Source organism: Puma concolor, chromosome F2 (assembly GCF_028749965.1).
Source record: "Puma concolor isolate L17-30 chromosome F2, mPumCon1.1.hap2, whole genome shotgun sequence".
Taxonomy (NCBI): Eukaryota; Metazoa; Chordata; class Mammalia; order Carnivora; family Felidae; genus Puma; species Puma concolor.
Window position 1 is genome coordinate 59,554,747 of NC_141684.1, and position 27,420 is coordinate 59,582,166.

The 27,420-nt window shown below is 35.9% G+C and overlaps 1 protein-coding gene across 1 annotated transcript; it reads right to left on the reverse strand.

The window, feature by feature from the left end:
• PI15 (peptidase inhibitor 15) lies at nt 1-26,749 on the reverse strand. The gene is made up of 6 exons (XM_025922896.2): nt 26,594-26,749; nt 25,729-26,033; nt 5,914-6,032; nt 4,769-4,901; nt 4,534-4,649; nt 1-1,377 (listed from the first exon to the last, which is right to left on the reverse strand). Exons 2-6 carry the CDS (start codon nt 25,999-26,001, stop codon nt 1,242-1,244), a joined length of 777 nt encoding a protein of 258 aa, XP_025778681.1. The 5' UTR covers nt 26,002-26,033; nt 26,594-26,749; the 3' UTR covers nt 1-1,241.
• Nucleotides 26,750-27,420: the final 671 nt, after the last annotated feature.

Sequence of the window (27,420 nt, forward strand, 5' to 3'; positions counted from 1 at the left end):
GTTTTTGTTTTTGTTTTTGTTTTATTTCTGGCATCCTTTACCCTCTGCTGACGGGCCTCAAGATATGCTACACTCTCAGGATAGGCCCTTCTGAAGCTCTCCGCCTATATTTTTTTGTGCAGTAACTGTTTTTCTGTGACTTTTCATACCTTAATTCTCTTGGGCTTTCTCAGAATTTTTTTCGCGTTTTGTTTTCTGTCTTCCAAAGTCACAACTATTTACTCTAATACAGTAATCCCTGGGCAGTTAATTCTTGTCCTGCCTCTTTTAGTTCCAAGCATTGTAGCTACATTTTCATGCTAATCAGAAGCCTCACATATTATAGAGGGTGTCTTATCACCTATTCCCCCAACAGGTGAGCATGGTAGCATCTACTTCCTCAAACTTACATTAAAATCAATTTTAAAAAAACTGTAAATTTATAGCAAAATCATTAAACTGCATTATTTTCTGAATATTTTTGTGAGCTTCTTGAAGGCAGGAACTGTATCTCGTTATCTTTGCATTTTCAGAACATAACGAGCAGAGTGCCTTGCACACAGTAAGCACTCGACACATGATTACTGATTCAATAAAAGTGATTAAACAAAAAGCATGATTTGACACTTACATAAGTTGAGCATATCCTTTGGTGAACCCAAATAAGACAAAATATACCTCCAGAATGAAATCTTGGGTGATCAATTAAATTATTATGTCCAGATATCACTGAGTATTATTTGCAATTTATCACTTTGTAGGAATTATAGAAATGGGTGCTGAAGATGTCCCACCACCTCATATATATTTCAGAATAGTGTTTTTAAAAATTTCCCTCAAGTTAACTACTGAATCACGTTATTGTCTGCGTTACATAATCTATTATATGTGTGTGCATGTATATAAATATACATATGTGTATATATGTATCTATATACACGCACACATATAAGTCAAGTATATATTTTATTCCTTACAAACATAACATAATTCCTTTGGAAAGCAAGTTTTGGGATTGGATGCATCAACTATGTCAATACTATATCTACAATATTTTAATTTGGGCTTAGAGATCAGAAGATAGAAATGGATGTTTTGGTTACTTCAAGATGAAGCAAACATACTAGACAAACACAAATTTATACAATGAATAATAAAAGGAAAACAAGATTATTATAAAATATGTATACTATGTGCAAAACTCAATATATATATATGCCTATTCCCAGAAACCATTCTATTTCCTGAAGGAAAAGATAAGCTTATTTAAACCAGTATAGGTAGTTTGATGTTACTCCTGGAAAACAAAGATTGTCGGTACAAGATCCTCCATAACTTGGAGGGCAAGCTGAACATGGTACCCCTACTTTATATGGTGCTTCTCCAATCCAATTGCCCCTAGAAAGAAGAAAAAAAAAACATATAAGTGCTATATTAATGCCCATTTAGAACAATTTGATTGTCCTTAAGCACATGATCACATGTATTGACATGTAATGATCTTTTTTGAGAAGTTTAATCAGTTTAGGAAGGCACTGAAAATTGTATCCATTTCTTATTTATACAGCAATGTATTATTCTCTAAATCTCACTTTTTAAATCTTTCTCTCTGCAAAAATTAATATTATCTTAATTTACAGACTAGAAGTAAAGCACTACAATGAATAGTGACATAATTAATGTGAAGCAAGGCTCGATGCTTATTCAGTCACCACATCTGTCTCTGTCCTATAACTAACTGCCTTCTAGAGCACATTGGCAGGACATACTCCCATTTTCAAAACTCCCACTAATGTTAAGGATGATAATATATACATGTACTTAGTATTTTCTGGGAGGCTTAGAAATGTTGAGGTGAGCTTGAAGTTGTCATAAGCACAAAAAATAGAGGTTCACAAGATTCGTTTCTAAAGTTGTAAAACATTTTAAGTTCTCAACATTTATAAAATGAGATACAGAAAACTCCATTCTCATGGTAAGAGATTAAGGGCTCAGAGAAGCAATTAAAGGTGATTTCAAAACCTTTTGTCATGTGTAAACTCATAGCTTTCGTTCTTAGTAATACAGTTTGTTTTTTGATAAGGCTAAACAGACTAAATTGTTTTGTGTTATCAATATTTTTATCTGTATTGATAGCCATGATAATAGTAATACATTAAAGTCATCACTCATGACAGTTAAAAATAGCCATAATGCCTTACTGTTCATTTATGAAGAAAATAATAGATTTATTTTCAGTAGCATGGTACCTAGAGTACTAAGAAATAGCAAGATAGCCAGCAATTTGAAGGAAATTGAATGGTCAGGAGAAAATTTGGTTGCCTGTCAATAGTAAAAATCAGGGTTAAATATAAGACAACAGTAGGTAAGAGGCTAAAATATGAAACAGGTGGTTCTCATCTTCTTTAAGACCTAAAGAAGACCAAGCAGTGACCCTTAAAGTGTACCTACATAAACTATCTGCTGAAATCAGTCATTTAAAAATTCAGGCTTTGATCTATAAAATATTTATAGAGGGAAATTTATCTATAAATATAAAAAACATGCTGATTAGCTATTCATATTACAGAATGTCATCAGATTCCAAGAGTGTCCACCTCTGTTTAGTTCTTTCTATACTCTGCCCTCTGGATAAGCTTCCTCGAGTATAATTTTGACAATGTCACATGCTTACCCAGAAACACTCAAGAAGCTCGTGCTCTTATGAGTGTAGCTCACCCTTCTATCCTAATCTCTCCTATTTTATATTCATAATCTTATTTCCCTCTGTATCTTTACCCAAAGCTATAAATGTATATGGACCAAGCATATGCTATTTTGATTTCATATCTTTCTCTTTATTATACATACCTTTGGAAATTATATAGCACATATTTTTGGTAACATAAACTTAGAAATATAATTATATTGCATGTAAAAAGTATTACATATTACATTACAAACTTTTATATAAATCACAGATTTTTACCAAATAGAGGATAATTACATTCAATAGTAAATCAGTCAACTAATAAACGTATATTATTCATCCTTTTATTTTTTGTTTCCTATTCCATCTAATTAAATTCTCCCTCCCTGTCTCCTTCTCTCACTCCAACTCTCTCTCTCTCTCTCTCTCTCTTTTTCTCTCTCTCTCTTTCCCCCACCCCCCAAAAACAGGCATGAGATAACTTTATATTGGCATTGGAAAATTCACACTCAAATATTAGGAATTTACAACTTTCTTCATTGCCTAGGTTTCAAAATAGTGGTTCTTATTTATAACAAAGCATATTAACACAATATATTAATCTCTTGTACCCATAAAACAATCAGATATCTCATCAGTAATACTAGAAAATTCTAAAAACAGAACAGTCAAACAATTGAAACACAAATCTCTTTTACCATATGAGCACTACTTGGACTATTTATGTCAGGAAGAAGGGTAAAGGATTAATAGGAAAATATAAAGTGTGAAACTGAAAATATCCAGCAAATGCACAATTTTAATGCTTTTGGTAATGCAGACACATTTTACTTTCCAAACCTTATTATTCTAATAATTGTGAAGGGGGACCATGGGGAAAATCACTATTTTTCTAACTTTGCAAAAACACTGCAACTGGCATACTACCATATAAATGAGTAATGCAGTTATTTGTGAAACGTTTTCTCATTCCCTCCCCATATTGGCAAAGTCAGAAAAAATCTTTGTTTGGAACTTACTTTGGAAGACACCAAGAGTGTCATAAATCCTTTGCACATTTTGGTATTTACTCCAAATGGGAACAGACTCATGTATAAATACTGGAACATTTTATCATCTGAAGAATTATTGTTATCAAGAAGGCATTTTATCAAATGTTAACAAAGGCTTATTTATTCTCATCTTGTAAAGAATATTTATAAATATGACTATATTTTATAATCCTTGATCAACTTTCACAATACATTTTTATGTATTCCATAAGATAGAACTAATGAAAAAATTTTAAACTTTCAATATTGAAACTTAAATCATGACAAAGCTTTCATTTAAAAAGAAGTCATAGCATTTAAATTTTCCCTTCCAGTAACAAATGACTCCTTAGCCATCTATAAAATTAGTAAACCGTAACTTTTAGTTTTATTCTTAAAAGAAAGAAGGAAGAAGGGCTTTCTTTTGCTTTCCCAGTTAAAAAAATAAGCCAACATTCTAGTACTGATAGATGGGAATATTGCAGTGTTGATAAAGTCCCTATGAGATTCTTTTCTGATAACTTTTATAGAGCTATCGAAAGCCTGGAAGTACAGTGTTTATTTTACAGTTATCATCACTAAAAAAAGATGGTGAAGGGAATTTAGTGAATCTCCATACCTCAAATTACTTTGCCTACAATTTTAGCCCCAAATACCAGTCTTTGTGAAAAATAATCGTTCATCTCAGTATTTTTCAGATATACTGGGGTGAAGGGAGATTTGAGAATTAGAGGCTATTGTAGTTAAGTCTTATTCATATTAAAACAATTATCTGACTGGAGATATTTAACATCATTAAAGGTTCCAGGAAGTAGAATTCAGCCTAGTACTCACTTTGGGGCATAGTTGCACACCAGGTAAACTGCGCGTCGCCATACAGCTCCCCAAACATTCATGTTTTGGCAAGTATGAATTGCACATCCTATCCGATTGGAGGTGGCCCAGACCATCTGCAAAAATAAACCAATATGTCATTACTGAAGTTAAAGCTAAGAAAAGGCATATTCCCCAAAACAGCAGAGCGTTTTTAAAACTATGAATCAAAACTTAACAAGACAATTGAAATAACCTGCGTATAATGTGTGCACATGGGGCCAAAACATCTCATAGGACATCTGGGGTTGCAATCCTGAGGATATGGAAAAGCATAATCTTTCACTTCATCATACCATGGCTTGACCAGCTGGAGAATAGAGCGATATCTAGATATCAAGAAAAACAACGACAACTTAGAATACAGTAGTGGTAATATATAGTGGACTCATGTTAAATTATAAGTTATTATTTTTTTTTTTACTGATTATTCATGCTGAGTGAAGAGGAAATCCATGCCTCATAATTACCATCACCACCTAGCAGAATCCTCTATTCCTCCAAGTAGGGCCAAGCATGAAAATACCCGGGACCAAAGCAGGTGAGCCCATACTCACTTAAGAGTATGTCTGGTTGTTTCAAAAAACGAAGTACAAATATTTCAAGAATCTTCATCTTTATCTTGTTTTATCTATATCAAAAATTTCTCCCACCAGAATCATATATATAATTAACAATTAGATATGCAAATGTAGTTGTGATACTAGAACTTAGTGCGGTTTTTTTTTCCCTTAAACTTGAATTACTTTCATTGTAATAATAGCACACCTGATTTTTCTCCTATATATGGAAGAGAATGGATCTTTGAAATGTTGGATGATGGCATTCCACAGTGGTGGAAAAGTTATCCTCTCATTGGGGACAGCCTTTCTCATAGCTGCACATACTTGCATATATATATATATATATATATATATATATACACATGTAAATATAAATATTTTGTATAACACACACAGGCATACACATACAGATATATGCAATCATGGAAAAGTTGCATAAACACAAAAATGGCTTCTGCCACAGTCAAAACTTTTCTTGAGGATATAGGATATAGCACACATCTAATCCTTTCAAAGACTGTGTGAGGTAAGTGAAGAATACAGCCAAGGAATGGTGTTCCAAAGGTGAAATAGGAAACTGGTCTCATTAGGCCCTTTAAACCAAATAAATAATCCTTGAAGACATCTGAAACAGTCATAGGCCAAGCATCATTGCTTGACACATAATGAGCACTCAATAAATATTTGCTGATATTACTTGAAATTGGTGTCACTACCCCTTGGGATTCATAAGTAATAAACCATGTGGATGAACTGTATCAGTGAAACTGCTTCCTACCTTCCAGTTCGTACCGACAGATTTTGGCCCAAAAATCTCAGTAAGTAAGAAGGTCCATGGTCCCAAATGCAAGTAGCTGCCCAAGCCTCTGCAGATTTTGCAAGATTTTCATCCCAAACCTGTGAAGGGGAAAAAAAAAAAACCTTCCATTTTACCAGTTTTGCTAGTAACTGACAAAAAGTAAAAGGAAGAAGTGGTACTACTACCTCCTAAAGTCCTTTCAATTCTGGTTCTTTAGACTATTTTAAATAAAAGGAAGCAAATTGAGGCCATTGATATTCAAAATTCTGTAATGCAATATAATCATATAATGGCATCCTCCAAATCCTAAGTACAAACATCAGTTTTAGTAAAGGATAGGTGAACAAAAATACCCTATCTGGTTGTAACTGGGGACACTTCATACTGACTACCGAAATTGTAGTCTACCATAGTCCATTGATTTTGCTAGAGGTCATCTTCACAGCAACAAGGAGCCATGTGATTAATATACCTTAAAAGCTAATATCATCCAATTATTTATTCAAATCAATTTACCAAAATTAATAATGTCTAATATTGTACTGTAATTTTTAAGGGTCAAACCATATGATAGTATAATAATTCCCAAGGAGCCTTCATATTTTATATCATTTGAGTCTTTGGTAGTAGAAATAATATAATAATATGAGAAGTAAATTTTAGTTGGTATGAACTGGAAACAAACTATGATAAAAAAATAATTTGACTATGCTACATAGGACTGCTATGAAAATATAGCATATGATGGTCCAATGAAATAAATTAAGAAAAAAGTAATTTTTCTCAAAAAATGAAGGTGTTTACATTGATGATGAGGGTGTTATTGATGTATAGCTTATTCTTTGGAAAGAATTGTGGGATAAAATTTAAATAAGCCTTAGATTTAATATACATTTATATTAGTTACCATATAGATTGACATTTTCATCTTTAAAGCTGTATGGGGAAGTTAAGCCAAGCATCTGTGGACCTGCCAATGATAAATCAACTCTAAAATGATAATACATATCTTTGTGAGAGAGTGTGTGCACATGAGTGGGGAAGGGACAGAGAGGGAGAGAGAGAGTCTTAGCTGGCTCCACATCCAGCAGGGAGCCCAATACGGGACTCATCTCACCTCCGTGAGATCATGACCTGAGCTGAAATCAAGAGTGAGCCATAGACTCTATGAGGTGGAGTCAGAGACTCTATGAGATGGAGCCATAGACTCTCTCTATATGAGATGGAACCCTGTGTCAGGCTCTGCAATGGCAGTGGGGAGCCTTCTTGGTATTCTCTCTCTCTCTCTCTCTCTCTCTCTCTCTCTGCCCCTCCCCCACTCTTGCTTGCTCTCTTGCACACTCTAAAAAATAAATAAACTTAAAAAAAATAAATAAAGAGTTGGACACTCAACCAACTTAGCCACTCAGGCATCCCTGAAATGGTAATCTGTTTTGTTTTTTTTTTTCAACGTTTATTTATTTTTGGGACAGAGAGAGACAGAGCATGAACGGGCGAGGGGCAGAGAGAGGGAGACACAGAATCGGAAACAGGCTCCAGGCTCTGAGCCATCAGCCCAGAGCCGACGCGGGGCTCGAACTCACGGACCGTGAGATCGTGACCTGGTTGAAGTCGGACGCTTAACCGACTGCGCCACCCAGGCGCCCCGGTAATCTGTTTTATAACAAGTTACAAGGTACAAAAACAGAAAAAGAGAACATTTGTAATTCTTATAAATCAATATAGAAAAAAAATGCTTTCAAAATTTTTCCCTAGTGAAATGTCATTTAGTGAAGTGTTTTTCCTTTGTAATGAATGATTTTAATTGAATTTTATAGTTTGTATCATGACATTATTTCCTAAATCATTTAAATATTTACATATTATTCTATCTGAAAAAAAATTATTCAAATTGTGACTAGTGAGTGGTTAGTAGTATATTTTAGAAGGTTAGAAATTACACAAAAAGTGACAATTTTATAATTACTCAAATTCACATGGAACTCCCCATATGAAAGTGTATCGATGTCCTGCTGATCACTGTGCTCCTGTTTTTCATAGTCTCCTTTATTTTATCATTCTTTTGGTGACTTTCTCCTCTATCAGGTTGGACGGAGCTAAGCAAGACTCACCTACATTAGGGTTGATGGCCATGAGTTCACTGTGAGTTATAAAGCTTTTAAGCAAACTCACAAATCTGCTAAACTTATAACACTGAAAGCCTAAATTTTCCACAAGGGTAATGGGATACATATATTTATTTAATATAACAATGTATTTAAGTGAAGAGAAATTATTTTAGTGACTTTGAAATAAAACATGCAAAAATTAAAATAATGGATGAACACTTCTAGAAATATTTTTGTCCCATGAGGCCATGGCAGTCACCTTCAACAGAAATTTGTTGGTTCTCAGAAGATGTTTTAAATTAGGAAAACAAAGCCATCTTACATAAACTCATCTAGAATTACGTTAAAATAAACTTACAAAGTTTGTATAAAATCAGAATTATTTAGAAAGGATCTGGAGTAGTTCTATGGTGGCAACAGCCACATCTCCTTTGTCCGTATAAAGGAAAGATTAACTGAAGGAGTTATAGCAAGATACACTTTCCTCAGTTATCCAGACTACATCTGCCAATTTTGAGGATTAAATTAAATGTGGCAAAACATTACACAATGCCATTTAATCAGTCAGTATTCAATGTTACATACAGTATCAAAAATGGAAACCATTCTTTCTATCATGAGATTTTGTACTAGTGTTTTCAGTTACTCAGCTCAGACATAAATATTATAAATTATTACTTCAAACTTCTCCTTTGTTTTATCTGTAAAAATCTGGGCAAAGTGTATCAACAATACGAAATACATTTATAATGAAAGTCTTAATATTGTAGGACTGAAATGAACTTTTAAAAGCCATTTGTTTGACTGATAATGGATTTATCTAGTATTTATTCTTTTCATGTTTTTTCAATGAAATATGGATTTATTAAATATGGGTTACAGTTCACTGAAGTACATAATAGCATAATTAACTTACAAAGGAATTCCAGATGGAATAGCACCAAAAAATTATGTCCCCTGATGGGTTCCTAATTAATTGTAATCACTTGGGAAAACAATGCATCTAAATATTATTTACATTTTGAACTACAATGTGCACTCAGATCAATAACTGCTAAAAACACTGAATTATAGTCTTGTCCTAAAATATCAGCCCAGCATGGCACAAATAACACTGACCTGAAGATCAAAAATCTTTTATTCTAACCCCAATTCTACTGCTAAGATCGTCTGTGACTGAAGACATGTCAATTATTCTTTCTCCCGCTTAACTCATTTGTGAAATAAGATTGGATGGGGTCATTTCTAGGGTACCTTTCATCTTCTCTTCTCATGATTTAATATACCTAAGTAGCCTCAGCATCAAAGTGGCCTACCGCTTGCTCAATTCTAACCTGTTCTGTTCCACAGAGAGAATAAAACTAGATTCCTTTCAAAATAACCAAAATATTTAAGGCTGTTACAAATTTAAAAGTAATTTAGCATATATAATTCTATCTTTATGCTCATTAATATACTTTAAAACTTAAAATTGTGTATGTCAAAAAGATAAGCCAAAAAGTCATGCCTGAAAAATAGCTTACATGAACATACTTTGTTAACCACGATAAAGGATTTTGATAAGAAGACAATGTATTTAGCATTACTGATGTCTACATTTTTATGCATGACTTTCTATGTACAAATATTACAATGAAAATTCTGGAGAAGATAGTTAATGGGGGAGGGATAGTCACTTTCTTTCTCTCTGTGTGTTTACTTTTAAGGAACTGATGGGAGGGATTTCTGCCTGTCTCTATATTCCTGAAGGAAGATGCTAGAGGGCATGTTGGGCATGGGCTAGGTCCCCCACAGAAAGCTGGTCATTTTGACTTCCTGTGGGAGACATGGTCCACTGTCCCTTTGATACCTACTGCAGGGGAAGTCAAAGGTGCTATATACACTTTCTTGCCTCTTTGTCCTCAGGCAAGACTCACAGCCATCCCATAGAGAAGGGGAAGATCCAGCTTGAGTAGGGAGCTCTGAAATCTAGGAATTACATCAGTCACATCTATGGGAAAGTTAAGATCTGCATTTGCCATCTGTCTTTCTCCATTGGTTACAACTTCCAGGAGAAAATGGGTATATTATTTATCCCCTTAATATCCAGTAGTATTTAAATTTGTTAATATAATGAGAGGTCTAGGAGGTTTGAAAATAGCAAGCAATTATAACTTTACTTAATAACAATAGGAAATTTCAACAAAAAGTTGGGGGCTATAGGGAGTGGTCCAATATGATCTATTTTTCCTATCCAGAAGCTCTAAATTGCAATGAATGTGCAATGTGGCCAGTGTAACCATGTGAAAGAAACAAAAGTTCAGGAAATGAACATGTAAATTACTTAAGCATTTAACTTAACATAGCTTTCTGGATGCTTGATGGACAATCTATCTTCTGACTTTTTCTGAGTATGTGTAGCATTTATTTGAAATAATTTTAATATTATATCCTACAAATACAGCAACAGAAAAGGGCACACATGTGCACTTACTTAACACCCTATGGAATGCCTAGTAAATATGCAGCATACTACTTGTTACCTTTATGGAAAAGCTAAATATCTGATACTTAGCTCTTATTCAATGAGCTTGAACATTCTGTATTTCTAGTTTTTGTCCTTCTTAAATAGGTAAGATGCAGTCACAGAAAATTTAGCTGTAAACACGTACAATTTGATCTTGCCTCCTAAACGTGAGGCAAAAATTAGGCCTATTATGCATGGACACCCAAAAACATTTACAAGACCCAGTAGAACTTAGATATTGACTCAATTAGATAGTTCACAAAATAAAGATTGCTTAAAACACACATATGCTTGTAGGTATGCCCCAGTGCCCCAAATAGTATTCCATTTCTTGTTGTTAGAGCCATTTAGTTGGCCAGCTTATAAATGGATTGATTTACTTTGTACTAAAATGTTCACCATGAGGTACTCTACTTGTAAATATTAGCATCCTGTCTGTGGAAATCGTAGTTGGACTAAGCTATGAGAGATATCCAAAATTCAACCTGATGTCATTTAAATGTCTAGAAGAGTTGTGGCTCCAAGAAATAGAAGGGGTGTGAAAAGAATGCAGATTCTCATCAAGTTCGGTGGTCTTTAGAGCCTGAGCTGAAGAAATACAAAATCAAATCAAAGAATGTTGCAGTGTGGGAGAAGTTTGCTGACTTTCATAAGCAGACAGAATTGAAGGGTGATGTGGTCCAGTCCAAGGATGAGGTTGTTTTGCCAGCTATTTCTGTAAGTTTTGGTATCCACAGCACAGCAACAGCCAGAGTCAGGAAGCGCACTGACATCTGAAGCACCCATCTTAAATCCCAGTCAATAGCTTGGACAACAAGAAATGTCGTCCGAATGGAAGGCAACCCTAGAAATTACTTGGGAATACATCCCCATCATTGTTTGGGATGACATAGTGCTTTTTTTTGATGGTAATATCTTTTAATTCCACACATAAGATTTAAATATAGAAGTGTTTGAAAGAATCAAATTAAAGTGTTAGAAAAGAATTTCTGACTAAGGAACCTATGTGAACTTAATATTATTAGTGGTGGTGAAGAAAATGTGCTCATTAAAACAAGAGGTTAGCTTTGTAATTGCAACATTAAATATATAAATGAGTAATTACTTACTTTTGTGATTTTGAGTTGGAAATTATAAAAAAATCTTGTTAAATTTTTAAAGGAGTATTGCAAAATATAGAGCTGAAGAGTCACTTTATTTTAGACTTTGAAGACACTTCAGTAAATGAAAATTATTTTCAATAAAACAACTGAAATACTTTTAAAAGTCAAATATATTAAATGTGTAAGTGCAGTTTAGGAAATTTAGTTAATTAAATCTGTTGGTAATAAACATTAAACAAATGTTGTAAAAATGCTAGATTTATGAATAGAACAAAAGATTTATAAATTGCAGCTAAATTAAGGAGGAACCAGGAATATTAATTTTGAAAACAAAAGTGACCTCTTGAAAAATCTATCCTGCTTATGGAAACCATCTTCAAAGACATAAAATGCTAAAAATAAAAATATCACACTTTGAGTTTTTAGAGATACATTTCTAAGTTGGCTATTGTCATGGATGCTGTGATAACAATGCCATTGGAGACAGTTTGACATGTCCCTTGGACATGTATTTTTTTAAAAAAGGCGAAAGATTTATTCGATCTGAAGAGAAACCAGAGTATGGACATGTATTTTTTAGAGCATTGTGTGGCCATTTCTTGTATATTCTGATACAAAGTAAAGTCCATTTAGATAGGCAAGTGTTGAGGTTTCAAAAAGATAAGTTAGCTAGGACTGTTTGGTCTTCTCCTGAGTTAGTCAAATTGGAAAAGGAGTACTGACTTACAAAAGTGAGAAGGAACCATTAAAAAGACATTAAGTGATGACAAAATTATTTCCTCCAAGGGCAGCCAAAAGCTTTTAAAACACTTCATGGGCTTTTGAAATTGGTGGGTTTATCTCTGTTAGGTAGAAATGCCTAATGAAATGGCCAGTTAAGGAAACCGGGAGCTGAACACATAAGGCCCAGGGTTAAACCAGACAGGAGGGTAGGAATTTGCTTTGGTAAGGCTGGAGAGGGATGGGATGTTTGGGGAGGGGTAGGGCACAGGAAGAGAAAAGGCTTTCCTATGGGAAATTTTTGGCATTAGACTAATGAAATAATACAAAACTGATTCTACTTTATAGGAGAAATAGATAGTTAAAGGAACATGATAAAAAAAATCCCCTCAAGCCTCAAAAATAACTACAAAATATGGGAACACATTATATCACAAAATATCAAAGTGAGGTCCTAAGCATTTTTTCAATGCTTAAAAGAAGATAATGAAGATTTCCCTCAGGTAAGGTGAGTACTACCTTTCATATAGGTGGCAAAGGAAAATTTATATAAGATGATGAAGTAAAGTGCACTGGTTTTTAATGGGAATCATTGCCAATGACATACATTTCTTAACAACAAACAAAAAGGCCTCTTTTGACCCCTTTTCATCTTCCAATTACTGCATCATTCTCTCCTTCCTTTTACAGTGAAATTCCCTGTCTTAACTGAGAATTATCAATTTTTCTCCCACCCTTCTCTCTTGAGTTCACACAGGCAGACTCCCCACCCCACCTCCACACCACCCTGCTCTTATCAATGTCATTAGTGGTCATTTCCTGGTCACCATCTTACTTTCTTTATTCGTAGCTTTTGACATGACTGACACCTGCTCTTCCTGGACACACCTCCATCTCTTGGTTTCATGACCCCACACTTGCCTCTGTTGCTGCTTCTCCATATGTTTGCTGATTCTTCCTCATCTCTCCAACCTCTACTTACGGGAGGGTTCTTAGGACTCAGGCCTCGTCCATTTCTTTTCTTTTTTCTCCCCCTCCTTTGTTTCATCTATATTCATCATTTAGGTAATCTCATCTAGTCTCACAAATTGAAATACCAATTTTATGCTGGCGGTATTGTTCCAAATTTTATCTCTAGATCATCAGTTGAATTCCAAACTAGCAATCCATCTATCCACTTTAAGCCTTCTATTTAGCATATCCCAAACTGAGCTCCAGATATTCACAACCCTACCCCACTCCCTACCCCTAACCAGCTACTCCTGTAGTATTCCTTCTACTAGTGAAAGGCATTGCCCATCTTCTAGTTCAGGGGTCACCAGATCTGTCCCAGAGCCTGTTGATATATTGTCTATGGCTGTTGCTGTGCTACAAAAGTAGAGCTGAGCAGTTGCAACATATGCCATATTTACTATTCGTTCCTTCACAGAAGAAATTTACCGACTGCTCTTGTAGTTGCTCAGGCCAAAAAATCTAAGTAGTCATCTCTACTCTTTCTTTGCTTCATTATCTTATCTGCTCCTCCCCAAATCTTGTTGACCCTACCTTCAAAATACTGCATATTCAGAATATAACCACTGATCACCACCACTATTGCTACCACCTCAGTCAAAGCCACTACCATATGTTATCTAGGTTATTGCAAGAGACTCCTAACTGAGGCAGGGCTTCACAGGTACAAAGCCTTAATATATGCATTAATGAGGGTATGGATAAAAGATATGTATTCAGATTTGAGTAAGAGTACTTAAATATGATTGGTGGTTAGGAAAGAAAGTTTCAGTGCTTTAAATCTATGCATGGCTAAATCTGCACTGTGAAACTGTACTTGACTCAAGTGCTTTGAAGACATTAGAGCTCTGTATAAATATAGTCACTCTCAAATGACTGTGTTGGGGGGATGGGCTAATAAGGAAAATGAATCAAGTAGTGTTGGGTATAAGATGGAAAAGTACTGTTGCTGCTGGACCTCTGGATAGTTACATGGGGGAAAAAGACAGAGAGAAAGACTTAGAAATGACCAAATTTATCCCATCCAAAGAGGCTACTCCTCTCTAACCAATTGCTGACAAGTATGAAGTGGGCTCAATATCTCTAGAACTTTTCACTCAGCAGGATAATCTAGAAATCCTGATGTATATGTGAAATGTATCAACTTTAACATTTGGCAAATAATTTTTTAAATGTAAAGTTATATACAGTTCAATATCATGCAGAGAAAATATGCTCACTAATTAGAATGGTTGTTGAGACTACAGCTTATGAACTCTGAGTAAGGTATAATTATGTTCACATAGATGTGGCATCTTCCCTCCTAATATCCATGGACACTGGCAGGGAAGAGTGACCCAGGAGCCACCTTTGCCCCAAAACTCCTACAACAGACTTACCACACAAGGACTGCTATTTTATCCTTAACAATGAAAAATGCAAGAAATACAAATTTCTAGATTAACCAGTAAGATCCTAGGTAATGCATTCATCTAGGCAGCCAGTAAATTAATATTCACTGGGAGGCACTAGGTGTTGTGGGTTCAGCAGTCAGCAGGCCTGACATGGACTCTATCTTAAAGTTTAGGGAAGAGACAGGTAACAAAAACACTACCAAATAAATAAATGAATAATTGTAAATTGTAATGCATCACATAAATACATTATTAGGTAATACATTATACATATATGTAATGTATATAATGCATCATACTAAAATGCTCCAAAAGAATCATGTGCTACTTAAAGTTTGCTTCTTTTAAAATTTCCTTAGCCAATCAACCATATTCTCAAGTGAACCTTGTTTCATGTTCTAGACCCACAGTGTCCACATGATGTTTGGTTTTGAAAGCAGGTGGTGAATACTTTCAAGTGAAATTTTGCAATAATATAGAATTATACTTAGGATAATTCTTCCTTTTGCTTAGCCTATTAATCCTTTCAATATATAGTTTCTTGACAAATAAGTGGATATTTGAGCCATGTAATGTTTTCTTCAGCTCACTTTTGTGTCCTAAACCATGATTTAAGAAATTCTCACCTGGGAAATTACTCCAGGATCTCCTGCGGAACTTTTGAGAAGATAGATGCCTACCCCAATCCCGGACCTATCACATCAAAATGTTAAGACCGGGGAGCTTGAATGTGTGCTTGCAAAAATAGTTCTGTTCTCTTCTGGTTAGAAATAATTGTGTAAAGCTTTATCTGGTGGAGAGTCATTTTGACTGCAGAGAACTCTGGGCCTCCCCTCACCTCTCCCATCCCTACTCACCTCCTTGTCCTGCCATACCACATGGGACTTTCAGTAAGAAAGGGATACTTCTAATGGTTAACATCTGTTAATTGTCACATATAAGCATTTACATCAGTATCCTTCCTCTCAACTCTGCTCTATTACTGATTGAAGTTTAAATAAAATTAAAAATAGCATTTTATCAGAAAAATGTCTCACTGTCACAGACACTGGGTGGTAAACTCTATGAGGATGTTTGTTCTCTGTGTTCACAGAAAACAGAACTATTGGCGAGAGAGGTAGAGATATGGTCGTGTATGTTGCTATACAAATAAGCCAACATCATTCACTCTGAGACTGACAATTTCAGTAGAAAGGAACATGTATTCTATGGCTACACGGATATGAATAACAGGGATAACAGAGGTATTTACAGTACTTATTTAGAAATCATGGAAACTTTAAATGTCTTTATTAACTAAGATATCACAAATAACATATGGGAAAAACATATACAGAACTTTCTGAAAATCCAAAATCTTGAAAAAAAAGATAAAAATTTTAAAAATAAGGCAAACACTTTGCATTATAATGACACTGAATCTGTATTTAAAATATACATCCAACCTACATGCAATTTATGAAAATACGAGAATATTACACGAATCAGAGGAGAAGGTGCCCACTGATTCTGCCAACCTAACTTTAGGATGCATCCACAGAAGTAGAATAAATGGAGAGTGATTTGTCATTGGTACTCTGCACTTGACAGGTCCCATGAATTCTAGGCATCTAATTATCAGAAGAGCATGCACATACAGGAACTCGTTGCTCAGAGCCACATTGCTTCCATTTCCTGAGACTTTAATGGGCACCATTCATCTGTGTATGTGTGGTAAAAAGTGTGTGGGGAGTACACTGATTTTCCATTTATTTAATAATAGAGTATTGTAGCTTTTCCAGTATTTTCAGAAAGCAAGTGTCTTTGTACAACCTTCTTGATAAGCTATGTTGGAATACTGTGCATACAAGAGGTACTTAATACAAGGGCTGAAGGCTAAGAATGAGCTGAGTGATTTAAGATCAAGAGTCCCAGACATAAATGTTCACGGCTCTCAAAGACTTGAGGCACTATCATAATACAGAGTTTTCCTATATGGTTGCCAAGGGGAGAGAAAGAATACTGGGAGTAAGATTTGATTCCACATGAAGAAATACTTTCTAATATTCAGTGAGGTCCTCAAATAAAACGCATGTAGGGAAATTCCCCAGCCAACGGTCTCAACAGTGGGAGAGGAACACATGAAAAGGAGTGTGTATCATATGGTCTTTCAAAGCAGGGGCTTTGTTGTCATCTAGAATGGTGTTCACACCATTTTGATTTACCTGCTTTGGGACCTGGGGGAATTTACTCACTGCTTTCCAAGTTCCAAGTCCTGTTTCTAAATGAGAAAAATTGTCCTCATCTCTCAAGACTTTTCTAAGGGTTAGACAGGATTGTGACTGAAGAGTATTGAGCACAGCCCTAGGAGGACAAGGGTGTGCTTAATGGTAAACATTATCATTGGAGGTTCAGGCCCTGGAATGGCTGTGATCTCAAGTTAACTAGAAAGCCACCTAAAACCAGAAGCAGCATGAGGTGCACTTTTGATCATGTTATCTGGCAGCCTAAAGTTTAAGAGACCAAGCTTTAATCTCAACAAAGCAGGCAATCAGATAAAGTGAAAACAGATAGACCCTTAAGCAACTAAATAATCAGAAACAAAATTGTATGTAGATAATGAGTTTGCTTCCAGGGGAAATAACATCAGGCAGTGAAAGATAAAACTTAGAGAACATTTTAGATGTCTTAAAACTTATTAATGCCCCTGTGTAAATCCCTCTCTTACATATGTTCAATCTTTAAATTTTAACATCATTTGTTGATGGATTCTGGCAAGAATTCTCCTTCCCAGGGAAATGTCATACCCATCACCTACCATTTAATACTGGAATTGTGAGCCAGGAAGACATTTTCATGCATGGTTAAGTTTTTTCACCAACTCAGTGTTACAATAATCTAAAAACTGATTTCTTGATTGTTAAACTATCCTGTGATACACATGCAAATCCCAAATCTTGCCATTGCCCACATCGTTAGAAGAATTCAAATGCCTTTCCGCCTACCTACTGCCTGCTGAAAACATGATCTCTCTGGAATGCAGAGACCAATTTGGTAGAATGTTCATATTTAATGAAATTATGAAACGTGAATTTGATGCACTTTTTAGGAGAAAAAATATTGTGTCCTTAAGCAACATTTCTCAAGTGTTTCAGTTTGGAGTATATGGTGTGAAATTTTAAGAGTCATGAAAAGTTTAGTCTAAAACCCCAACTTGTTGGGCATTGTTCCATATTGATGTCAAAAAAAATGCTTGGTACCTGATTTTAGACACTATGGGTAACACAGACTGGAAACATTCAATTCCCATTAATGTACTTTATGCCAAACATTTTCCTTGACCACTTTAAGCTGTTAATCTTGATTTTTCCCTACCCTCTTCCTACAACATTCTTTAGAAATTCTCGTTGGCAATTAAATATCCCAAGTTCATAACTATTTAATGGCCACTGACTATTACATGCCTTTTAGATATGCTAAGTTCAGGACATCAGACCAGTCAGACTAGTCAATTTCTATTTTCCTGAAGTCCTCTGATTAGTTTCCAAAAATATCTTATCCTGAATGTGTCAAATAGACTAGATGGGCTTGGTGCTACCCAGGCCCCTGAAATGGATTTATATTTGTGTTGATTTAAGCCTCAGTACTTGTTAAAAAAAAAAAAAAAGGTACATGAAACCTTCTTGCAAAAATTCTTGAGTAGATTCCCAGACATAAAATCATCCATCCACGCTGTCTCCATGACACTATCCTACCCCTATTATGCAAAGTAGTCCATGTTGAATACCAAAGCATATTCCTATCCAAACATTTTTATAGTGGAGGAATGTTCCCTCCCATATACTAGCTACTTTTTTCAATCATTATAGATGCATACCTTGGAAAATAAATCTGCAGCCACTTCATAACTACCTGAAATCTGATTTTGATTTTGAGTTCTCCAGAATCCAGAGAAACCCTGTTGTCCTGGTAAAAAACAGAGGTAACCCTCTTCACTGCTTCATCATATACATCTTCAATCTCTCCCATAATGTAAATAACTTACTTCTATTGATTTGATCTCTGAATTCACTTTGTCATATCCCTATGGGCTTAAATGTCAGTGTTCAGTTATCTCTTATCCAGACTATTAGAACAGCCTCTGGACTATGCACCCTGCCTTTACTTCTGCCTTTTCTAATCCCTTCCTCACCTTGTAGCCAGAAAGACCTTTATGAAATGCAAATTAAGTATATAACTTCCCTGATTAAAACCTTCAATAACTTCCCTTAATTTTAAAATAAAACTAAACAAGTTTTTGCATGCCTTTTCCAGCCTTATCAAACACCACTTTTTCTTTTATACACTATATCCAAGCCACATTGAATTTTTATCCTTGCCTTCAGTGTACCACTTACCTTCTTAGAGCACCTTACCACACCTACCACACCTTCTCTGCCTCTATACCTCGAGTCCAAGTCAGGGCAAAGTATGTCTCATGTAATCCCAAAGCACCCTGTATTTTTTCTACTTCAGCACTCAACTCGCTGCTTTTCCACTCACTTGTCTGCTCACAGCTCTTCCTATAAAAGAGTGTCTCTTCGCTCCCCATTGAATCTCCTAGCACAGTGCCAGCACATGAGTAAATAAATACTGTGGAATGAGTGATTGAATAATGAATGACTCTTGCCCATCAGATCACCATAGCCATGCATTCTTTACATTGGGTGCCCAGAAAATGTTAAAAGTTGTTCATGAAGTGTGTTAACATTTACATTTGCACTTTAGAGGCTGTATTTAAAATGGTTGCAAAGAAAATGTTCTTAACCTTCAGCTGACTCCATACATGAATAGCTGAACATTCATATATAAGTAACACGAAGTAAGTAATATTAAGCAACATGCACCTTGGAAGAAAATTCCTACAAAATGTGCCCAGTGTCGATTGGAAGCCAAGACACTTAAAAGGCTCTACATGTACGAGAACAGGAATGTGGCGTTCCAAATGTGCTGGAGAAATGCCTTCCTGTCAGCAGTCTTTCTCAGTTCACCGCTGGCTGGCAACGGGTCTCAGCAGGCTTTCTAGTAGTCATAAAAGCAGTCATTGAAAAGATTTAGGTTAGACACATCAAATTTCTCATGTTTATAACAAGAAAATTGAGTTATCCTTCCCAAATGAGAGGAAATGCACCATCTGGGACAATATATGGTTTCATTTAAAAAAAAAAAAAAAAAAGACATGGATAGACATCATAAGTGTTTGGTCAACTATTGAATAAAGAAAAAATAAGGAGTTTAACATTATCTCCATTCTCTGCCCATGAAGCCCAAATGAACAAAATCAGCATTTTTCATCATTCCTGAGTCATAAATTATTGTGGGCAAATAGTTTATTGGCTGTTTCAAGGATGGATTAATCTATTCTCCATTCATTCATTGCAGTTATGCTTTCTGATACTTTACTACCTGCTGTGACTTGGTAACTAGTATTTTTCTCTTTTCCAGAAAAGTCTAGGAAGCCTTATTCTCTTAGCTCTGCAGATATTTACAGACACCAAACAAATGAAATGGCCCATATTATCAACATAGTGAAATTATATTACACTTTTTCAGCTTTAAGTTGTTCAGTACATATCCATCATTGTCTTTACACTGTCCCTCACCTGCCTTGCCATCACTGTATACTGTCTATGAAGACTGCTATCTCAAGCACCGTGCTTCAGTTAGCTGTTCATACCTGTTGATCTGCAGGTGCAGGTGTCTGACTCTCTTCACCTGGCCTAAAGGGATGGCACTCCTAACCCAGTGGTTGCCTATTCCCCAGTCAACTTCACTGGCAGTCTAAACTCCATCAACTGATAGGGCCATCTTTCTAAAATGCACCTCTGACCCTGCTCCAAGACCTCTATAGTCTCTCTAATTACTTTTGTATGAAGAAATGATCAGTCTCTTCTCAAACTCCTCAAAAGTATGGCTAACACATTATACTCTTTTGTTCCTGGTGATTTTGTTCATGTGTTACTTTACCTACTATAACAGCCAAGCCTGCCCCTTCCTGAGCATCTATCTCAAATGTTCCTCCCTCAAGGAGCCTTTTCATGATTTTGCCAACAGGGATTATCACTTCTTTCTTTGATTTCTCCATGGTATTTTTCTGTACCTCATTTATTACATCAATCTTATGCAGCAGCGTATTACACTGAATTATATACTTAGTGTTTTCTTTCCTGTGTTGTTTTTTTTTTTTATGGTTTTGTTTATATTTTAAAGAAAAAGATTCTGTTATCAGTGGATCTTATCCTCTCATGGAGGGACCTCATCATTTTTAAAATCAATTTGTTCAATTGACTTGAATTCAAGGAATATCTTACAAATTTTACTCCATGTGTGAGTCTTGCAATTTCATTCTTTTAGGGATAATTCTTATTCTAAGAAACTAGTGTGGTTTGTGGTTTAGAGTCATGGTTTAAGCTGCCCTTAGAAGAATGAAAAACAGCTGGTGTCCAAGGAGCTCTGGAAATTTGTCAATAAACTAATTGTGGAACAGAGGCCAAGAGTAAAGAAGTTTGACTTGCATATCTTAAGCCCTATCAATATTTTTTTAAAAAAAGATACTATGTTTAGAAAATAAAATTTTTCAATATGTGGGTGTTTTTTACTAAAATCTGGCCAAATATCCAAAGCAAATATTATACAAGTATAACATGAATGTCAACACTCAGAGTTCAAATTGCTTTCTACTTTATTTTGTCAAGGGTACACTGATATAACCAAGTACTTAAAAGATGATAAAATCATTTAATTTTAAGGGGCTTTTTTAAAATTTAGGAAAAACCTTTTATTTAAACTTCAGGTTCATGTGATAAAATATCATATGTGATGAGAATACTTTCATTAAAATATGTAATACCAAAATTGATGCTACTTATAAACATGTAACAATTCATAGACATTTCAACTAAAGTCATCAAATAAATATTGATCACTGCTATACTCAAGAATTTGCTTAAAACATGGAGATATGAAGGTGAATAAACATGGCCTGAAAGCTTAAAACTAGAAAGTTTGCAAGATCTATACAAATAAGCGTAGACTGAGTTCAATTTTGATGACAGCAGAATAACAGACATGAATGGTTACTTAAAGAAGTTAAAAGAAGGAGAAATCAAATATAGTTGTGAGGGTAATATATATATATAAAAGACACAGCATTCTAAGACTTGAAGGGCAGAGCTGTAGATCATGGAATAACCTAAGGAGGAGATACAGGGAGAGAGGCAGCATGGGAAAAAGGTTCAGAGAAAAAAGTTGTGGGTAAAAGGGACCCAAATCAGGCCACACAGTTAAAGAAAGCCCTGGGCTGGGGCACCTGTGTGGCTTCATTAGGTAAGTGTCTGACTCTGGATTTTGACTCAGGTCATGATCTCACGGTTGGTGAGTTTGAGCCCTGGGTTGGGCTCCCCACTGGCAGTGTGGAACCTGCTTGGGATTCTCTCTCTCTCTCTCTCTCTCTCTCTCTCTCTCTCTCTGTCTCTCTCCCCTCACAGTCCCTCCCTGGCTTGCACATATGCGCACTCTCTCTCCCAAAGTAAATAAAAAAGAAAAGAAAAAGCCCTGAGCTGAATACCCTCTTCTATGAGGCTCCCATGGCTGCTATCACTCACTGATGATGATAATCTGAAGACACAATTGGTGGTCCTAGTGAGCTAAGAATCCTAAATTTTTGAGGTACCTAGTAGAGGTTAGGAACTAAGCTCACTTTCAGACTGCTCACAATCTAAATCAATGTTGAACATGTTAAAATGAAGGTAGTAGTGTTAAACTGAGATCTGTATTTTTCACCTGGCCCAGAGATTAGTCACTTAACAGTTTCTGCTCCCAACTCCAAGCTGCCAATTACATTGTACTTCCCTCAGTGTCTGAGTCTTCACGAGGGATCCACATGAATTATTTCAATGGTTCAATTTAGTCAAACCATCCTTCTAACCCACAATTTCATTAAATTGAGCACATTTTTTTTTCTAACTGAACTAATCAATTTTGTCCTACCTCAGGGCCTTCTCCTTGGCTCTTCCTTCCACCTGGGAAGCTCTTCCCTCACCTATCAGTGTGCCTGACTCCCTTACTTCTTCCAGCCCTTCCCTGGCCACCCTATTCAATTTCACAACCTGCCTACAGCCTGCTTTATTTCTCTCCTCAAACTTATCACCTTCTAATGTACCATATAGTTTATTTATTTATCTTCTTTTTTCTCTGGTTTTCCACCCAGGGGAACCAGATACATTTTATTCATGAATGTACCCCAGTGTTTACAATAGTGCCTGACATAGAATAAATGCTCCATAAATATTAATTAAATAAATACATGGGCAAATGAAGTGTATGCAGTATTTACATGACAATTTGAGACAGTCATTTTATTTTATAGGATTTACTGTGCTAATTACTGCTTCTCATTAACTTGACTAAGTGAAAGAGGATTTATAAAGCATCCATCTACTGATACAACCAGCTCTGTATCTGGGTCTTACAAAACAAATCATATTATAGCTCCCGTATTAGAGAAATATTAATAGAAAAGACTATGCATATTATAAGATTTCAGGTGGTATTTTTAAAGGAGGAAAGATGTCCTGACACCTCTAGGAGTTTCCCCCAATGGAACATAAAAACCTAGCAAATGAAAAGAGGCTTCCTAACACAGGCATCAGCTTTGAAATTACACAGATTTAAATTCTAACTCTATTAATACCATTCACTATCAATACCACCTTGGCCTACTCATTAACTTTTCTAGGTCGAAGTGATTTTATTTGTAAAAATAAAGATCACAATCTTAACCTCATAGGGAGAATGTGAGCTATCAAATGAGATCATCTACAAAAACAATTAGCCAACTCGTTGGCATGTAGAAAAAAAAAATAAACGCATTCGGAATGAATTAATTCTTGACCAGCGGGGGAAAATATAACCAGAAAAATGTGGCTTTTTTTCAACCATTAATACTGTGTTGTACCCCAATGTTACTCATGATGAGCCCTCTGCCTTCACTATCATTAAAATAGTGAATTGTATTATATATTGGTTGGTTATTATCTATATTATTATTTTTTAATTCAAAATCTTTTAATGTTTATTTGTTTTTGAGAGAAAAAGAGAGAGACAGAGCATGAGTAGAGGAGGGGGACAGAGAGGGAGACACAGAATCAGAGGCAGGCCCCAGGCTCTGAGCTGTCAGCACACAGCCCGACTTGGGGGTCGAACTCAAGAACCATGAGACCATGACCTGAGCCGAAGTTACGAGTTTAACTGACTGAGCTACCCAGGTGCCCCGGTTATTATCTACATGATTATTCCCATTTTAAAAATAAGGAAATTAAGTCTCATACACATTGTGTAACTTGCAGGAAGTCACAAAGTAGGCAGCAGAGTTAGGGTTTGAACTCAGAGGATCTTGCCTCTAAAGCACTTCAGTGGCCTTGGTCCTACTTTGGTCTGCATAGCCATGTGATTGGCAGAGGAAATCTTTCCTAAACTCACAGTCTACATACTAAGCTTTTCTGATCTCACGTAGAATCTCATGCACATTGCTCTCACAATTTATGCTAAATAAAAAAACGTATTTGTTCTTTTTGCTACATCGGTGTATCACCTTCTAGAAAGTGCTAATGTTTATTGAAGTCTATTTCGCTCTAGGCTCTGGTCTAATTGCTCAAACCCTCAACTCATACCTTCCTGATAACAACCCAAAGTGGCAGATACTACATGTATCCTCATATTAAAGGTGATGAAAATGCAATAACAAATTCATGCATGTTATATTTCAGGACTGAGGTGTGAACCTAAGCATTTAGATTCCAAAGCCCATATTCTTAGTCATGAGACTATATTGCCATTCATAACACCAGAACCGATTATATCCTCTTTTCCTCTTCCTTTAAAAAATCCTAAGAAACTGCATTTTCAGGGAGTCTAAATTGTACTTCTATGAACTATGACTCTCTTATATTTGGCAAGCCTTTATTTTTCCTGTAACTGACATCTACAATTAGTCAAACTTAAAAAGCTTGTTTAAATAAAAGGTGACTTTAGAATCTGATAGAAATACTAAATTTTGGGGTGAGCACTTATAAAAGGTTTTTTGTGGTACCACCCCCACCCTCGACCCCAACTGAGAAATACCAGACTGGTGATCTTCATTGCCTTAAACAGTCTCCAAGCTGTGCTCTCAGAAGGTGCTGAACTTTAAACCATAACCTTGCATAATTCGAAACAAAAAAATAAAGTAACTTTAAAGAGACATCTATCCTTTCAATACCAACTCAAGGGTTTTGTTTTGTTTTTTACTTCCTAAGCAGGATGATTTAAACACAGCGTGCCTATTTTTAAAAGAGCAAAGAATGTGTTCATGGCAAGTTGGAACAGTGTGCAAGTGTGCTGGCTTCACTGTTATCTGAACAACAAGGCACTAAATCACAAAGAGGAAAAAGTCAGCATGTTCTCTGAAAATACAAATAGATCCGTGTCAGGAAGAGCTTTGTCCAAGAAAGGGAAAAGACACCTACCCAGAGGACAAATCATGGACACAAAACCTGTAATTTAAAAAAGTTAGTTTCAAGAAATGTTTGAGCTTATAAATATGATTGTTAGATAAACAAAGCACAGAAAAATCCCATGTGAGTCTTCCTAAAAAAGTGCACCTTTCAAATGTGGTCAGTCAACATACCCCTCTCTTTATCTTTGTTTCTTATATAAGACCGATTCATTAGTGGTTATGGGACTCACAAAAGAAAATGAGAACTGCCCCCCCCCCACCTACCTCCTTTAATTCCATGATGGAACAAAACTTAAGCTTACTATGCACATAAGAACCTAAGTTAAAATGTGTGCAGGGCTCCATATCCCTTTACACGTAACCACTGTTTAGATTCTTCAACGAACAATCGAAATACAGCGTCCTCACCCAGAACTTAAAGGAAACAAACTCCTCTTACCATATATTCCATGTTCGCAGCTGGTGGGAACACTTTCCCCCGAACTTGATTATGGTAATCAAGAATGGCGATCATGTCATTCTGCGAAATGTAGCGCTTCCGCCTGGCTTTAGGGATATCCGCAGAATCTAGTTGTGCTTTTAGTGCTGCTTCAATATCAGTGAAATTATTGGTTGGCGGGGATGAGTCAGTGGAATTGAGTAAGACGACTGCACTTGCTTCACAGAGAAGGGAGAACAGGAGTGCGCTGCTGACTGCAGAGATTGCTATCATTTTGAGGGGTGGAGAAGAGGCCACCGAGTTTGCTTTAAAGCAGAAAGATAGAGTTAGGGTCTATGAAAAGAAAAAAAAAGGGGGGGGGGGGTCCAGTGGGTATGAATTTACAAAGCCATCACTTGGGAGCATTTATTTGATTTTCTCTGAAAAATTCAAACAAATGTTGAACTCAAGCCTAGGAAACAACCTATATAGTAGTCGTTATACATTTTACTTGGTGTTACGAGTCAGATACCTAAAAGAAACTGCCTATAGCTAGAGAAAAATAAACAGTGTGACTACAAACCCTACAATGAATGTGAACCGCTTGCCCCAAATGCCTGTACCACATAATGCATTACTGCACATATTCAGAGGGAACTTTTTAGGAATTGAGATTACTCTTGAGAGTGAGAAGGAAAAATGCATCACAGTTAACAACAGAGAATGTGCTGATAATGTGTCCCAGACATATATGGACACCAAGTGATAGAATACATACCAAAAAAGTTATAATAAGCCAATCTCATTTCTAAAAAATAAAAATAAAAATGTGAGCTAGTATAAAATCAATGCATGCAAAATAAACTTGTCGAGCTAAAGAGCTTACCTCTGCACAATGCCAAAATGAATATACTGTTCTTCCAAAAATTTAACGTTCTTTGCTAGGTTGTAGCATGAACTCTTGTAAGAGTGTGTCTTATTACAAATTCAGAGAGCAAAACTCTGCAAGGTTTGAATGCTGCTGGCTGCAGGAGCAGCTAACAGCTTTTATATGTCACAGTCTGCAACTTCCAGAAAGGGCAGTCTTTCTTAGGGTCTCTCCTAGCCAAAATCAAAGGGGAGGGGTTTGGGATAGAAAAAACAGTGATTGGGTGGCAACCTTTTTATGTGGGTGGTGAGGAAATTGAGTCACACCCACAGCTTACAAAGTAGAAACCATAAAAGACAAACCCCTTTTTCTCTGGGCTTCTACCTTTTCTGTGAGTGGTTAATTTTCCTCATTTAATGCTTTCTAGTTCCTGGTTCCCATAAAAAAGGAGAGAAAAAAAAAATAAAAGAAGACTGAGTTCTTGAAAACAGAGACGGCTGAGTAACAAGCAGTACATTTTTTTTTAAGATAGTAAATGACATGGGAGCTGAAAAGAGCAAGCTGATATTAAATCAAGAGATCAGCTCACATCATTAATCTGGGTGGCCACAAATATGATTCAAGAGGAATGCCAGGCAGATCAGTAGTAGCCAAACTATAGCATATGATATTAGGATAATAGATGCTCAAGTGGTTGTACTTTCTGTCTCCATGTGGCTTTATTCTTCCAGTTTATGTATTTATTCTCTCCCTTTGTTTTGTTTCACCCTCTCTCCCCTTTTTCTTTCCCCAAAGAGTGAGGCAGCAAATTGCCTGCCTTTTACCTGCCTTGTATATAATGCAAA